The 17165-nt window shown below is 34.0% G+C and overlaps 1 protein-coding gene across 4 annotated transcripts; it reads right to left on the minus strand.

Moving 5' to 3' along the window:
• Nucleotides 1-923: 923 nt before the first annotated feature.
• On the minus strand, nt 924-16794 carry LOC138716423 (zinc finger protein 431-like). Of its 4 annotated transcripts, none has more exons than XM_069849493.1 (5): nt 16470-16794; nt 13638-13769; nt 7148-7258; nt 6175-6257; nt 924-3812 (listed from the first exon to the last, which is right to left on the minus strand). In XM_069849493.1, the coding sequence occupies exons 2-5, from the start codon at nt 13761-13763 to the stop codon at nt 2765-2767; spliced, it is 1368 nt and encodes a 455-aa protein (XP_069705594.1). In that variant the 5' UTR covers nt 13764-13769; nt 16470-16794; the 3' UTR covers nt 924-2764. The 4 variants fall into 4 exon arrangements, with proteins under 4 accessions (XP_069705594.1, XP_069705592.1, XP_069705595.1 ...); XM_069849491.1 differs by having other exon boundaries at nt 16424-16794; XM_069849494.1 differs by having other exon boundaries at nt 16690-16783.
• Between the last annotated feature and the right edge of the window lie 371 nt (nt 16795-17165).

Genomic DNA, 17165 nt, shown 5'->3' on the forward strand with positions numbered 1-17165 from the left:
TTCCAAGGGATTTTGCAGGTGTAACAGGAAACAATTTGTGCATTAACAAGTCAAGAACGCAATTTTTATTTTAGTTTTCTCAAATCTTGTAAATACTGTACCATGTTTTAGTCTGTCACATGTTCCGGGTGTTAAGTTGTTCAGTTTTAGTCGTGTCACATGTTCTGAGTATTAATTTAATTAAATGTAAAGTGCAGTAATTCGCAAAAACGAAAAGCATATTCAGTGAGTGAAAAGCTTAAAATAATTGACCGTGTAAAAAGCAGAGAAACAATGGCAAACTTGTGGGAATGTGGCATTCCAGAAGGTACAGTTAGAGGGTGAAGATATCATAAATGTTATAGGGATGAAAATATTGGTGAAAATGAAGAAAATGACAATGAAAATGAAGATGTTGTAAAAGAGAAAGACAATATTCCAAGTGTTACTGAAGTGATATCTCTTCTAAATAATGTAATATCTTGGTTGGAAAGGCAAAGTGAACCATACGTATTCGTCTCCTCCATCTTGCTAATATAAAACAATGCGCGGAGAAGAAACGCAGTGATTTAGGCCACCAAACAAAACTTACGGACTTTTTTAAATCAGTGTAAAATCAAGAGAGTTTATAAACAGTAAAGTGAACTACTGCTAAAAACAATACAATAACCAGTTTTAAGAAACAAACTGCATAACTGGTGAGTGTTTAGTTTATATTATTTTCGTGTATAGAGTTATAGTGCATTAAATTACCTTAACACATGGACTGCAATCACTTCCGATATATCGCGGTTCAGCTATAACGGGGAGGTTAAGTATGTCCTCCAACAACCGCGCTATATCGGGCTTTTACTGTACACTTAAATGGTTTCCTTTTTCCCTCTGTATAGGGGAACATACCATGTAAGCAACGAGAAACAATTTTCAAATAAAAATTAATGAGCATTACATAAATCAAAACTTTTATTACACAAAGCACATTAATACTGTGTAAGTAATAATACATGACAATGTTGCTGGACAATATTACATTAATCCATGGATCGTTGTCCTTACAAAGAGAATCATACATCATACATAATAAGGAACTAACAAGAAAGCCCTGAAATTTTCTGACTTGGATATTTTTCAGACTATTAGTTATTTATTTAATGAAGGTAAGTTACACGAGTAATCATAGGCTGTATGTAATACTAGAAAAGACACTAGAAAAGACTTATCTCGAAATAATTAATTGTCTCAACTGTCACAAAATATATTCCAATTGAAACTGTTATCTTGACCTTGACAAAAGCATGTAATTTCAGTAAGTCACAGCTGGGTACTGTAAAAGCTTTAAGTGAATTATGTCTTTCATATAAATGACATAACTTTTTAAATTGAAACAGAGAGGTCAATGTTACTCTACACTAGGGTTGCCAACTTTTTTTTCAAGAAAATACGGGAGATTAAGAAATCAACAAAATTTCACATAGAAAAGTGGCAAATTATTCAGTTCAGTTAATAAAATGCAACTTTATTCTACACTTCGACAGCTAAGCTTAAATTAAGAGTATTTTGAAACAGATATTGTCTCGCGTAATAGTCAATTGCAGTTTGCAGCTCTGATTTTATTAGATGTATCGTGCTCATGTTTCGAACATCTGTCCAATTATTGTTCACGAGATAAAATAGCCTCTTTGTATGAGCATTATCACTTGGTATGCTTAGAAGAAAACTAGCCAGTTTTCCAAAATTATAATATTAATATTGTTTGATTTTAAACAGGTGAACATTAAAACCCACTTCTGGCAAGATTACCTTCCGAAAAGACTGCACATTTCAATGAATCTCTTGAACAACAAAATTCATCATAGAAACAGTCATCATTCACGGCAAAAAAATTTGTTTAGAATAATGATTTTTACATTGCAAAAATAGGGGAGAAAAATGCTAGAAGTGAAGGAAAATACGGAAGTTGGGAGACTGTTAAAAATTAGGGGCAAATACAGGAGGGTTGGCAACCTTATTCTACACTCAAGTAGGTAGTAAAGGAACCAAAGTTACTAGAAGTGAGAAACTGAAGACATTAGAAGCTTCTTGAAGAAAATAATACTTTCAATGATAACACGCAACTTAATATTCTAGCAGTTGAGTGAAATAACAATAAATTGCTTCCTCATTTAATTCATAAATTTGGACCTTAAAATACTGCATAGTACATTAATATCACTGATAAAATAATAGTTGTTACACTTTCTTTCATACATTTCATAGAACAAACCTTTCCTATCCTCCTCCTATCTATAATTTCCAACATATCCATCATATTTTAAAAATTGTAATTTATTTCAGGTCAATTTTAATATTGAATATGGAATAACACCACAGTTTAGTATAACAGTCACGAAGCTTGAGTTGTGAGGGTGCTAGGAACAATAGACTGTACTGGTACTATTTCGCATTGTCTGTAATGAGGCGATAATAGCGATCCTAGCGATTAGCAACTATCTATGGAGGCACATTTACTACGTATTGAGCTTCGTGACTGTATATACTAGACTGTGATAACACTATACGACCAGATTTTGAAACTTCAACTATGAGCCTTAACTCTTCTATTTTTGTACTGTATTTCATTTTAAAGATTCTTTCGAGTCAGTTAATTTCATGCAAAAGATTACAGAAATCTGATAGCAGTATAGTTAACCTAACACCTATATGTCGCTGACAGCTATGAAATTCGAATTTTCTGTCCTGTATGTATTCCATGCAAAAAAAAGATAATCTTAAAAAATAAGAGTCCCTAGCATACACCTAAGACAAATATTGAATCTCTCATATGTTTAACTGCATGTCTTTTAAGATTAGTCATATCCACGAATGTTTTACTGCAAATTTCACATGTAAATGGCTTTTCTGCGGAGTGTGTTTGTCCATGCTTCTTGAGAGCACTACTATTCGAAAATGCCCTACCACATAATTCACACTTATAAGAACGCTCTCCAGTGTGAACACGAATATGTCTCTTCAAATTGCTACTATCAGAGAAAGCATGGCCACACATTTCACAGTTGAAAGACTTCTCTCCCGTATGCGTACGTGTATGTTTCTTCAAGGCAGTGCTGTTTGAAAAAGCTTTACCGCAAACGTCACACTTAAATGTTTTTTCCCCTGTATGAACACGGGTATGTCGCTTAAGACTTCCACTTTCTGAAAATGTTTTACTGCATACTTCACACTTAAAAGGTTTCTGACCTGTGTGTGTACGGGTGTGATTCTTAAGATCACAACTTTTAGTGAAAGCCTTCCCACAAATTTCACACCCAAATGGCTTCTCGCCACTGTGTGTGCGATAGTGTTCTTTCAGTCCATTCCCTGACGTGAAACCCTTGCCACACTCTTCACACTTGAACTGTTTATCCTCAGTATGTTTATATATAATATGTTTTTTTAGACCACTATTTTTCGAAAAAGACATGTTGCACTGATCACACTTATACGGTTTTTCACCCGTGTGTGAACGAACATGTTCCCTCAGTGTACTGATCCTTGAAAATGTTTTATTACATAACTCACAGTTGAAACTTGTGTCTCTCATGTGGATTCGTGAATGATTCGTAAGAGCATGTCTAAACAAAAATTCTTTACTACATACTTCGCATTTGTACACAGTATTCTTTTTATGAGTATGAATATGTCTCTTGAAGTTACTTTTAATGAAAAATATCTTACAACACATTTCACATTTAAATTCTTTCCTCTGATCACGTAATTCAACAGAAGTTTTACTTCCAGACTCCAGAACTACACTCTCATCAGACTTCTGCTGCTTTGTGACATCTGGATGGGATCTACGACAAAGATTCTTGAACTCATAACAGACTTCATCATAGGAATATTAAGAATTTATTTCATTAAAAATTGTCAGAAAACCATATGATTATTTGCTAGTGATTTAAGGAAATATCATCAAGTTATTCCATAAACTTTACAGTGCCAAAAATACATGGCTACAATGAAAATTATGAATTAAGATATTTTAATGCGACATCAAATAATTTCTGAAGCATTGGCGGGGGGGGGGGGACTTCAATATTCAATCCAAGGGTCTGGGAAAACATTCCAGCTCGATAAAACGAAGTCCACTATCCAATACAAAATACACTACATTTTGTAAGTACTGTTTAAAAGATAGCATGCAAATAATTAAAACACATGTCAATATATACATGAACAGCAATTACATTGTTAAAACAATGCTAAAAATGCTAAAGTAAACCAATGGCCTTATTTTCATAACATCATAGTGAAAATAATCCAATCGTGAATTCTCAACATCATCATAAACGTTGTACCACTAAGGATACCCATAGGTTCACTCACAAATATCATGTATCCAACCTACTTACTTACTTACTGGTTTTTAAGAACTCGGAGGTTCATTGTCGCCCTCACATAAGCCTGTCATTGGTCCCTATCCTGAGCAAGATTAATCCAGTCTCTATCATCATATCCCACCTCCCTCAAATCCATTCTAATATTATCTTCCCATCTATGTCTCGGCCTCCCCAAAGGTCTTTTCCCCTCTGGCCTCCCAACTAACACTCTATATGCATTTCTGGATTCGCCCATACGTGCTATATGTCCTACCCATCTCAAACGTATCCAACCTACTTCAAACATAAATTAAATGCAACACTAAAATCGATAATCTCAAAATTCCTATCCTAAATGGTCTTTTTAGATTTTAATAAACACTTTGTAATCAAGATTGTTCATAAAAAGATGGGAACACATAATTTTAGCTCTGTTAAAAAAAATCTGTGAAAAATAAATGAAAAATAAAATGGATATACAGTTACAGATATTTATTTTTTTGCGTGCTATATAATTTAAAAATGTTTAAATGTTCCTTTACTCAAACACTGAATTCTATATATACATAAGGGATTAATTTGACGATGAAAGTATTTCATATTTTACGAAGAAAGTAAATAACAGCTCCACTAAATTATAAATCTATGTTCCTGTTCATTACAATATTTAGAAAATTTATACTACTTACTAAATCAAACATTACTCCTTTCCAATGATCAAATTTTAATAGCAACTTCTGAAGTTGAGGTACAGAAATCAATTACAATTTTCAATGATATATTTAAGAATTTTGAAATGAATATATCAATATATAAGACAAAAATTATGACATTTATCCGTAGCGAAATAATAATTAATAACATTACTTCAAATATCTCGGTTGTACTTCTAACTTATGAAAATGAAAAAGTAGTAATAAAGACCATAAAAAATTTGTAATAGTAACCAGATTTATAAATAGTAGTTTCAAATCTACAATGGTTCAAAAAATACTGGAATAAGACTCTGCAAAGTATTAGCCATACTGGTACCAATTCTTTTATTTGGAAGAGAAGTCTGGATTTCTAAAAGGCAATATTTAAAACAAACTCGAGCTGCAAAAATCTGCTTTATGACAGTTATGGGATAGAAAGGAAAGTGAAGAGATATTAAACAATTCGAAAGTTACTCCCATGTTAAAACATCTTAAAAATTACAGAACAAAATGGACTGAACATCTTAAAAGAACAGAAAATTCAAGATTACCGAGAGTTGGAAGACCCCCCCCCCAAAAAAAAAAGATGACATGAGAGCAAACAGGGCACTTGGCCTAATTTTTTTGACAGGAAGATGATTATTTTTACATTAATTAAAAAATAACTTAGATTATAACTTGAGTGTTAACACAATGGGTTAGTCATCCTTGATGGTCTAATGATTAATAATATGCTTGCCATTAGATTCGAGATGTGCAGATTCAAACCCAGCAAAGGGTACTGGATTTTCAAAGACTAAAAAATCCACATAGGATTTCTTCCGAAGGCACATAAACCTAGGAGTTCCATTCCATATATTTAAAACACATGAAGAATTCTATCATAGAATGAGAAGACGCCATGAAAAATATGCCAACCATTTCTCGCCCATTTCCAAATTCTGAGGTAATACAATGGGCCAATATTATGCATGTGTGTGTGGACCTGCCCCATCCTCAATCCATTCACACTCTGGATAAAATAGTGAAATCATTATGTGGCATTTATTCAAACTCTACATACACTCCTTATCATAAACTGAAGTTCACCTAAAGAAAAATGATCATCACCAGAATTACCCAACACTGAATTTGTAATTTACCTGTCTTGATACTCTTTGCTATCATTTGATGACGTATCAGTTGAAGCATCTTTTGCATCCTCAATGAGATCATCAGGTTCAACCTGCAGCACAGAGTTCAACATAATCATTTCAAATGTTTATTAAGTCTCAAGAAAAGTATGATTTCATAAAAAGTTTATAAAAATCTTAGCACTATACACATAATGATATAATCTAAATCAATCTGAACTAACACAATCCAATGAAGGAAGTTTTTCATCTCAGTAGGAGCAAAACTCTTTCTTGATACCCATGATGTTAATTTTTACGAGTAATAGTATGTAATGCTCCATCACTGTGAAGTAATGGTTAGCATGTCTGACAGTGAAACAAGCGGGTCTAGGTTCAAATCCTGGTTGGAACAAGTTATAAGTTACCTGGTGAGAGTCCAGAACAACTGGTAATATAATTATTGTTTTATAAATTCTAACTTTCAGTTATTTTGAGAGCAGAATGGATCACAAAAGCTTCTCAATCGAATAACAGGCATTTCCCATATTTATAATCCGTGGCTCTACAGCCCATGAAGGGCCCAGACCTACCAGCCGACTGCTGGCCTCACGTCCACATGCCGAAGCAGAGGTGGACGATAATCCAACTAGAATGGAGGTATCGTGTGATTAGTACGATGATCCCCCCAGCAGTTATAGCTGGCTTTCGCAACCGGATTTCACTACCTATCGTACATCACGATGCTGGGTGGGCACTGGTCCCATACACTGGCCGAAATTTCATGAGAAAATTTCTTCCCCCATGAAGAACCGGACCAGCGTGCATTCCATAACGTGAGTCCTTGGCAGGATGCCTTAGACCACAATGCCACAGCGCGGGACTTCCCATATTTATTCTGCATTTAATTTCCTCCTGAGTGTCATTTATATTTGTTATTGTTGTTCCAAAATATTTGAATTTTCTAACTTATACAATAATTTCATTATCTTCAGAAACTCACCTTCACTTCACATTTTATTTCATGAAATTCCACTTCAGAAGGTGGACCATCTTCATCTGTATCAGTATCATTATTTACAACAGGTTCAACTTTTATCGTTTCTTTGTGCTCCTGTCAAACAACAATAATTTACTGATTAGTCATCAGCAGGGAAAGGATTTATATGTAAATACATATTTACTTATAAAGCTAATATAATTTATATTTTGCATTATCTTTATGTTTCACAATGTGTAGGGTTGAAAAATCCTACTTTTATTTTCCATATTTTTCCATATTTTAGAGTTTAGTACATATTTTCGTTAATTTCCATATATTTTCCATATTTCATATAAAACAGTCCATATTATATTAGGTTTAACAATAAAACAAAACAAAATTCCATTAGCTTTTAAAAATACATTTCAACAATAGAGATTTAAACACATGTTCAATAATCCCTTTAACATCAGAGTTATTTGAAAATTAGCAGTCCTATCAACAATGGGAAAGTAAGTTACAAAACTGTATTAATTTAATTTAAAATTTTTAACAGACTTCAGTTGTGCAGCTCAACAGTTAAATGCCAGTCAGAGTACACATAGGTTCAGTTTTGTAAATCATACTATAAAGACGGTAAATATGCCAAAAGTACGTCATTCAGTCAATTTAAAATCAAAACTAACAAGTTACATTTCAGAATTTAAAGAAGATGGTTTATCAACTGACAATAAAATATTATTTTGTAATTTGTGTCAGTGTGCAGTATCATCTACACAAAAGTTCCTGGTGCAACAACACATTACAACTAGTAAACATCAGGCCAACAAACAACTAAATTCCAAGCAGAGACAATTGTTTTTAACACAACCAACAACATCGAATGTAAGATCTGAGTTTAACATCGACCTGTGCCGTTCTCTCATCTCTGCTGATATTCCTCTCTACAAACTAAAGAATAAGGTCTTCAGGGAATTCCTTGAAAAATATACTCAACATACAATCCCGGATGAGTCAACACTTAGGAAGACGTATGCTCCATCCATCTACGATGAGACAATACAGAAGATAAGAGATGAAATTAAAGATAGTTCAATTTGGGTTTCCATTGATGAGACTCCCGACAAAGAAGGTAGACTTGTTGGTAATGTAGTTATCGGTTTGTTAAGTGAACAATATTCTGAACGAATTCTTTTACATTGTGATGTTCTAGAAAAGTGCAATAACAAAACTATAGTTAAACTGTTCAACGAAGCTATGGGTATCCTGTGGCCAAAGGGTATTATGTACGATAATGTGTTATTCTTTATTAGCGATGCTGCCCCTTATATGGTCAAAGCTGGACAAGCATTATCTGTTGTATATCCTAAATTGACTCATTTTACTTGTGTGGCACATGCATTTCATCGTGTGGCAGAAGTGGTCAGAGACAATTTCCCTAAAGTAGATTTGTTGATTTCATCAGTGAAAAAAGTATTTCTCAAAGCTCCCAGTAGAGTTAACGTGTTGAAAGAAATGTACCCTGAAATTCCATTGCCACCAAAGCCAATTTTAACTAGATGGGGTACATGGCTAGAAGCAGTTGAATATTATGCCGAACATATAGACTCTATTAACAATGTTCTCCTTGCATTGGACTCTGAAGATGCAGTCTCAATTGATACTGCGAAAACAGTTACCTGTGACATAAGTGTGAAGAATGACTTAGCTCACATTCAGCATACATTTTCATGCATCATAAAAACGCTCAAAAGTCTCCAAAATAGGCACCTTTCACTATCTGAAAGTTTTGAAATTATAAATAGTACTGTGGAACAACTGAATCGTGGTAGAGGTAAAGTTGCAGATGCAGTAAGAGCTAAGGTGGACACTGTACTTTCAAAAAACCCTGGATATGAAGAACTACAAAAGGTTGTTGCTGTGATGAGTGGTGAATCAACAGTGAAGATTAACTTGGACTTATCCCCAGCAGACATTGTGAAATTGAATTATGTACCAGTTACTTCTTGTGACGTCGAACGCTCTTTTAGTCAGTATAAATCTATCCTCAGAGACAATAGAAGAAGATTCACTTTTCAGCACTTGAAAGAAATGTTTGTAACCTATTGTTATGGTAACAGACAATAAAAATTGTGTTTTGTTGAAACTACATTGGAAGATAAGGTACGTCCATTATATTTTTTGTTTAGTTTGATTAAAATGTACCAATATTTAACGTACATAGTCATTTTTTTATAATTTTAAGTCCATATTTAATTCCATATTTTGGTAAAAATCCATATTTAATTCCATATTTTGGTAAAAATAACTACATATATATTTACATATTTCATATATTTTTAGTCCATATAAATCCGTTCCCTGGTCATCAGACTCTGAAACAAATCTTCAAATATTGTAAAGAATAATAATATTGAGCAAATAAAATCTTTCAATTACTTAGGCTTTAATATATCATACTGTCAAATGAAAGACATAAATATAAAATTACAGAAATTTCAAAGATTGTGTGGTACCATAAGAAGAAACAAGAAACAAAATGCGACAAGATGCTAAACTTAAGTTCTACCAGGGCATTCAAAAAGTAATGGCAACATAGTTACTGTTTCACACTAAATTTATTTTGGTTACTTTCGGCATTACATACTTCAAATATAGCCCTTAAGGAACAAGCTCTGATAAGAAAACCTTAATGATATGGGTGAGAAATATCAGAAAAAAAGTTTCAACTTTCAAACACTAGTCATCCAGTAGATGTTGCAACATTCAGGCATCCGAGAATATTGCAGCAGTGAGGCATGCTGTTACCACATCTCCACAACGTTCAGCCATTAAACATGCTCTTATATTGGGATTATCTGATCGGAATGTCAGACGAATCTTACACCTAGACCTCAAATTCGACTCCTGCAAAGTTATGGTGGTTCAGGAACTTCGGCAACATGACTGGCTCAACTGCCAAGATGCTTGTGAGACCATATTAGAAAATGTTCCAGGTGATACTGTTATGTTCAGTAATGTTCAGTAATGACTAAACTCATTTTCATTTGTTGGGCTGCGTCAACAAACAAAATATTTCATATTGGTCCCCAGAAAACCCCCGCGAAATGCATCAGCGACATCTCCACAGTGAGCGTGTTATGTTTGGTGTGCTGTTGCACAACTTGGAATAACAGAGCCATGCTTTTTTAAGGAAGGACGCACAGTCACTGTTTGAGGAGTATATAGCTCATAAGAGCAAGCATTTGGATGATATTATCTTCAAAACAAAGTGACGTCATAATGGAAAACATTCTTCTGTAAGATGGTAAAATAAAATTATGAATAGGATCTATGTTGCTCTTGTTATTTATGTTTCTAATCAGAGATATCATTCTGCCGGACCATGTCTTAATTTTACAAGATTTGAATAGATAATTAAAATCTTCACTCCTCTTTGTATTAAAATGAAGTATCATATTTCATAATTTTTTTTAAAGTGCTCAGTTAAGGCTACCAATGTTCTGGGTTAAAAAAAAAAATAAAATTTAAGTTCATAATTTGCATTGTTAATTGTTCTAGCATATTGTTATATTATCATAATCTCTTAAAAATTAAAGTTACAAAATTGAATTAGATTATCTCAAAGTGGCAAGTAGTCTTTCCTTAGCAGGGATGCATCTCATATTACTGTCCATTTTTGATATCATGAATTTCTAGTTTGCAAGTAAGTTCATTAAGTGATTTGATAGACATTCTAAAATAATTTAAAATTTTCTCATCTTCAGTAAATTCATCAAAGTACAGTAGAGTCTTGTTAATCCGAACTACGCTAATCCATAAATCTGGTTAATCCGAACAAAATTATTTTAAGAAAAAACTAAATTTATTGTAATAATACAAAGCAGCAAAAAGAAAAAAAAAAATGTATAAATTCACTCAATTTTTTTTACTTTAAAAAATTATGAAAATAGCACATTCAAGGGTACTTACAACAATTAGTGTTTTCTGTACATAATATACACATCTGTCATGTTCATAAAATCAAGCAGGCAGGCAGGAAGGCAGGTAGTGGTTCTACAAATAGCAATAGGGTACTCCCATCGCCCCACCACCGTCTCTCAGCATTCGTGAATAGCATGCATTGCATTACACGAAATATTTCAGTTAATCCGAAAATCTTGTAATCCGAATAGGTCTTGGTCCCAATTAGTTAGGATTAACGAGACTCTACTATACCTACAAAAGGCATCATTACTTAATGAGCTGTACGGGAATTACTTGTAGTTGCACGTGTGCAAGGGCCAGTTGTAAGTAGTTACGTGCTATTGCAAGGAGTTGATCATCTGAAAGCTACCTTACTGCATACAACAGATCGTATGTTCAGACAGGGAACTGATTGAAGTCGTGTTATAGGCACCTTGTCCTGCAATCAACACAAAAGGCTTTGGACACGTGCATTTGACATGCAGAGTCTTCATGTATGGAATGAAAATTAGGTGTTAAACCTCTATGTATAGCCACTGCAACAAATAGTCAAACTGGACTCGAGATCTGAGGCTGAACTCAAGTGCAGATTCAAATCCTGCTTAGGCTGATTCTCTGGTTGGATCTGTCCCAAGGTTTTCCCCAACTACAAAGCGAATATTAAGCAATTCCAAGTCAAATCCTCAAGCTCTTCTCGCATTTTACTTATGATATTGTTTTTTTAAAGAATTTTAGATAAGGGTGCAAGTAGCCGTAATTGCTGAAGTGTACAATAAACATCACTTTCATCACCATCCTACTGTCAACAATTCTACCAACAAACACAACAATTCTTCAGGCTGCAGTGAATTCAAAACAGAGCCTATCTCTCTTCCACAGCTTACCTTTGACAGGTCTGCAGAGACATCTGTTTGAGCAAAGAAGAAAACTTGGCCAAGAAATAATTCGTAATAAAGACAAGGGATTGTTTCACATAGGGTACCGAAATCTATTACACAACATTCCACATCCCAGCTCTGCATCCCTTCCCAAGAAAGCCATCCAAATAATGCTCAATGCCTCAGAACTGCTTTTGTCAACAATAAATCCCACTTGGACTTACTATCATTTGACCCAGAGATCTAGTGTAGAAAGCTGATACTAAAATCAGTCAGCTATGGTGCACTGTTGTAAAATATGTATAATTTTAATATTTGTATAGTTGTTTAGTCAATTGCCCGAAGACAGGTCTGAACCTCGATATAAAAAATGAAACTTATCGATATAAAAAATGAAACTCAAAACATAAAATTATTTAGAGCCAAATTAAAGAAGTGCCTAATTTCTCACGCCTTCTATTCTGTAGGTGAATTCATGACATTGAATAACACTTCATGAAATTGATACTAAAACTTTGTGTTGTACTAGTAGACTATATTGTAAATCTCGTCTGTATATATTTCATCTAGACTGTGACTATAAATTAAGATTTTATAATAGTATTAAGTTTTTTGACTTGTTCCATATTCTAGCTGTAAGCAATGTATGAATACCATGAAATGTTAATAAATACAATACAGTGATGCCAATAAGGCATCACTCATGAGGCAACTAGGCCAGGAGATAATGGGGTAGGGTATCCTGTTCCTTTCCCCTTCCATTGCATACATCGCTGATCAGCTACATGTTACACTAATCAAAGTTCAGATGTATATAAATAATTGTTCTTCCTCTGACACATATCGTCAAGTGAGATGTACTGCCTGATAATAGATGTACATATCAGTCAGAACCTTAATCAGAGATAGTTTTTCTATAGTGTTAATATAAAATATAATGAAAATCTTTGTTAGGTTGAACAGATGTCATCTAGTAACAGTATTGCAGAATCACTGAGAAAAATTCATAAACCAATGTAATAAAGACTTGACATAGTAATAGGCTATATACATAATGTTAAAAATTACCATACTAAATAAGTTATTTTCGTTAAAAAAAAACTTCTTACGTAAGAGAGGTTATACTGTTATAAAGTGGCAATGGCAGTTCGTGGTATAATTTATAGATAGCTGCAAGTAATCATAGGCCTACCTACATGTAGGCTACAAATTTTACATCCTGAAAAGAGCCTTCAAACCATGCAACATAGATTTAACTTCGTGAAATTAATATGCCAGTACACGTGCACAGAATTCCAAACATCAGCTAGGTAGCAGAAAAATTCATTACAACACCACAGAATTTCATATCTCACTGGACTGGCTGGAAATGAATGTTGTATCACTGTAAACAAACTGCTGCTCAGAAATAATTAATTCAAATGCTACGAGAGGAAGTGACAATTCAATATCGATTCAATTAACAGAATATACAGTATATTAAGATAGTGGTAAAGGTTAGGTTTCGCAAATCTGCAACCAGACCAAAAACCGTCCTGTAAACAGGTACAGTAACGATTTTTGACAGTTTGACATTTTACAGAAGATTAGTACTGATTATCCTAACAACACGCAATATCTAATTAACCCTACTGAAAATAGTTCAACATTAATAAAAATGAACTAACCTGATCTTCATACACCATCTCACAATATGCCAGTGGCTCAGGATAGTCTTCATATCTGGCATCAATCAATGCTTCTTTTTTAATTGTAAGAACAGTATCTTTAGAGTCATCTCTGATTACATTCATCTTGAACTGTAAAGTAATATGAATAACATGAGAGGATGAGGAAAACTGAAAAAATCTGAACACATTTTTAAAAAGCTCATTTATACTGCTCAGTTACAAAAGTTCTTCTTTTTTTTTTTTAACGTTTATTGGTAATTCTGGAGGATAACCACTCCACGATTTTCGAACTTTTTTTTTTTTTTCACAAACGACAATTTTATGCTCCATTTTCGAAAGGTAATAGAAAAAAAAATAGGAAAAACATAATTTCGACTGTAACCTAACATAACCTATCACAACCTAAACTAACCTAACCTAGCCTTAACTAACCCAAGCTAAACTAAGCTAACCTGGTAATATTAGGTTAGCTTAGGTCAGGTTAGGTTAGCTTAGTTTAGCTTGGGTTAGTTAAGATTAGGTTAGGTTAGGTTAGTTTAGGTTGTGTTAGGTTACAGTAGAATTTGTGTGTTTCCGAAATTATTTTTATTATCTTTCGAAAATGGAGCATAAAATCGTCGTTTGTGAAAAAAAAAAAAAAAAAATCGAAAATTGTGGAGTGCTCGACCTCCAGAATTACCCGTTTATTTAACAACACTGTGTAACTGTGAGGTTATCAGTGGAATTGGTGTTAGTGAGATGGTATTTGCTTTACAGTTGGGGAAAACCTCAGCAAAAAACGTAACCAGGTAACCAGCCCATGCAGGATTCCAACAAACATTCAAGAATAGTCTCGGATCACGAGTCCAACTAGCTATCATCTGAGCTGCATTAGTGGCCGCAAATAGGCCTACTTATTTATATATTATAATATATGTACGGCTATTTTTATTTAGATCACACTTCTCTAGATTCACAGCCCACCCGCTATCCAGCTATCTACTAGCTTAAATAGCCAACTTTGGTTCCTGCTTTGTCCATCAGAGGCCTCCGTGGCCTCACGAAATGTCCTGCAGAACTGCAGATATTATCTGCACTTTCAACCAAGACATTAGCTCCAAAAAAGAATCATTCTATGTAAAATCAACAGTTTAGAATTAAAATCTCCTTTGACCTCTCAGATTATAATTCAACTTGTTAACTTATGCCAAATGACCTTATATTATTATGAATTGAAATCATAAGAATTCTGTTTTATCTTCCATTAAAAAATTAGTAAGTATTATCCCAAAACATTAACATAAAAAATTAATTTAATTTACAAGAACAAAACATTTATTTTATCAGCTAACTCCAAAATGTTAACACAGTACCATAAGATATATGATATGCTGAAGATGATGGCTGCTCATAAATCAAGTCTATAGGTCTTCTGTTTAGTCCAGGAAATGTTTCATGACCTTAACAAACTCTTCAATTATAACTTAAGTCCAACAAAAGGATTCACTTTGCAAATTAGAACAGTAGAAGATATCTGAGCATATTAGGTATTGAGGGATATTAAAAAAAATAAAAAGGTCCTGATGGGTGAAGAAATATGACTTCCACTAAATTTTCATCTCCATTTTTCTCTAAAATATATCTCTTTTTATCCTCTCAGATCTCAACCATCATCTGCCATTGTAGGCCTAAGATAGAAATTTAGCATTTAACAATAATTCAGTTCATCAAAATATAATATCTTTCTATGAGGGATGACTGGATAGCTAGTTGATACCGTAAAGGGACAAAGGAAACAACTAAGTATAAATTTTTGTTCCACACTTTGAGTGAATGAAAGCATGGAGTTTTAGATTTCCTGGAAGTGCCATAATCTTACTGAATCGCTGTGCCTGCTATAGTTCATTAAGGCCTACTATGTATTCGTCTTATTTAACATATATAAAGTCCATGGCACAACACTGGGAAATAGTTTATTCAGTTTTTAAGATTGAAATTTAATGATAAAGTGAAAAAGATTTTTTTATTTTTCAGGTGGTTCAGCTGCCCAACATAAAAATAAAGAGAATTTCTTTAACCTTTGTTAAAACAAAAACAATTCTGGACTTGAAGCAGAGTGACTTTTTCAGCTATACGGTAACTTAAAGGTCGGTGTGATGGGGGGGAGGGGCAGAGTGCAAATTGACCGGGGCATGTCAAAGATCGTCTCCCATTAGAGAATCTGATGTCTCTTGCTGGAAAGTAATAATTTGCTTCTGCCAGGGACATGTCATCTTCAGGTGCATAATTTGGGAAAATCGCATTAAGCCACTTTTCCCCTACTAGCTCACCAGACATTCTACGTGAGCGTTGTGTCGAATGCACATTTCATGTAGGTAGGGATAACTTCCCCTACTGGCGTTCTCTTTATTGCGATTTATCCCATAATTTATAGTTTCCGTATTTTATGTTAATAATACAATCGGGAGGGAAATGACCCTCAAGCAGGTAATTTTTCCCCCTCAAACCTACCTTTCCCCCCACTCAACTTACCCCTACTTGTCCCACGTCCCACAGTGTCTCTAGGTGGGGATAAATAATGGTAACCGTGTTCTGAATTTTCTCTATTAAAGATAGATATTAACCTCCCTTTGGTAACGCAATTGTAAAGAATTGCTATACTGTAGGCTATATTGTTTATGGCATGTATACCTCGACTAGATGTCAAGTATGTAAATACATCCATTTTCTTTGTAATGCAATCGTAGAGGAATAACAAACTTAGTTTAAACTTAAAACACCACACAATCTACCCTGTTACTAACCTCAAAATTGGTCAAAATTCAACATTATTCCATCAACTATACTAACCCTAACACTTGTCAGTGACTTCTTGGATTCAAAATTAAACCAGTTCTTTCTTTACTTCGCTCAGGCCCTAGTATTCAGGAGGTTTTGCTTCACTCCATAAAGATTTAATGGACATTTATAGGCCTATAGTAGGGCTACATATTTGACTCTTCTTCCGCGATGATCTAGATTGAAAAACACTAGAAATCCATATTATGTAGTAATAGATGCAATAACTAACCACGCCAAATTGTATTCGTGTCACTTTATTTCGCGAACTATTAATTTCAAATTATCAGAATAATTGCAGAAATACTATGACCGCTTGAATCCTATGACCGCTTGAATCCAGAGCCCATTAGATTCCATGTAAAAATATTAGGCTGATTGAGGTACGAAAACAGGCCTTCATTAAACGTGATCATTATAAATACTTGAAGTTTTTCAGAGTCGGTGAGATACCGATAATGTGGTTATAATAATGACAAAACAACCGAAGCACTCTAAAAATCCATATCCCAATAAAATCTTTGTGGCCTAGGGATTTGGCTTTAGTAGTCAGAGCTCTTGTTTCGCGGCTGTGATTGGTTGTGGGCTGTTTACCTGGAGGGTTTACTTACGTTTTTTAAGAAGCCCGAAGGTTCATTGCCGCCGTCACACAAGCCCACCATCGAACCCTATCCTGAGTAAAATTAATCCAGTCTCTACAATCATATC

Source organism: Periplaneta americana, chromosome 16 (genome assembly GCF_040183065.1).
Source record: "Periplaneta americana isolate PAMFEO1 chromosome 16, P.americana_PAMFEO1_priV1, whole genome shotgun sequence".
In the NCBI taxonomy this organism is placed as follows: Eukaryota; Metazoa; Arthropoda; class Insecta; order Blattodea; family Blattidae; genus Periplaneta; species Periplaneta americana.

Excerpts from the sequence above, each read along its gene's own strand:
- LOC138716423 (XM_069849493.1), bottom strand. The coding sequence starts at position 13,763 with ATGAATGTAATCAGAGATGACTCTAAAGATACTGTTCTTACAATTAAA. Across the intron at positions 7,259-13,637 it reads AGATGGTGTATGAAGATCAG|GAGCACAAAGAAACGATAAA; the intron begins GTTAGTTCATTT and ends GTTGTTTGACAG. Across the intron at positions 6,258-7,147 it reads AAATAAAATGTGAAGTGAAG|GTTGAACCTGATGATCTCAT; the intron begins GTGAGTTTCTGA and ends TCTGTGCTGCAG.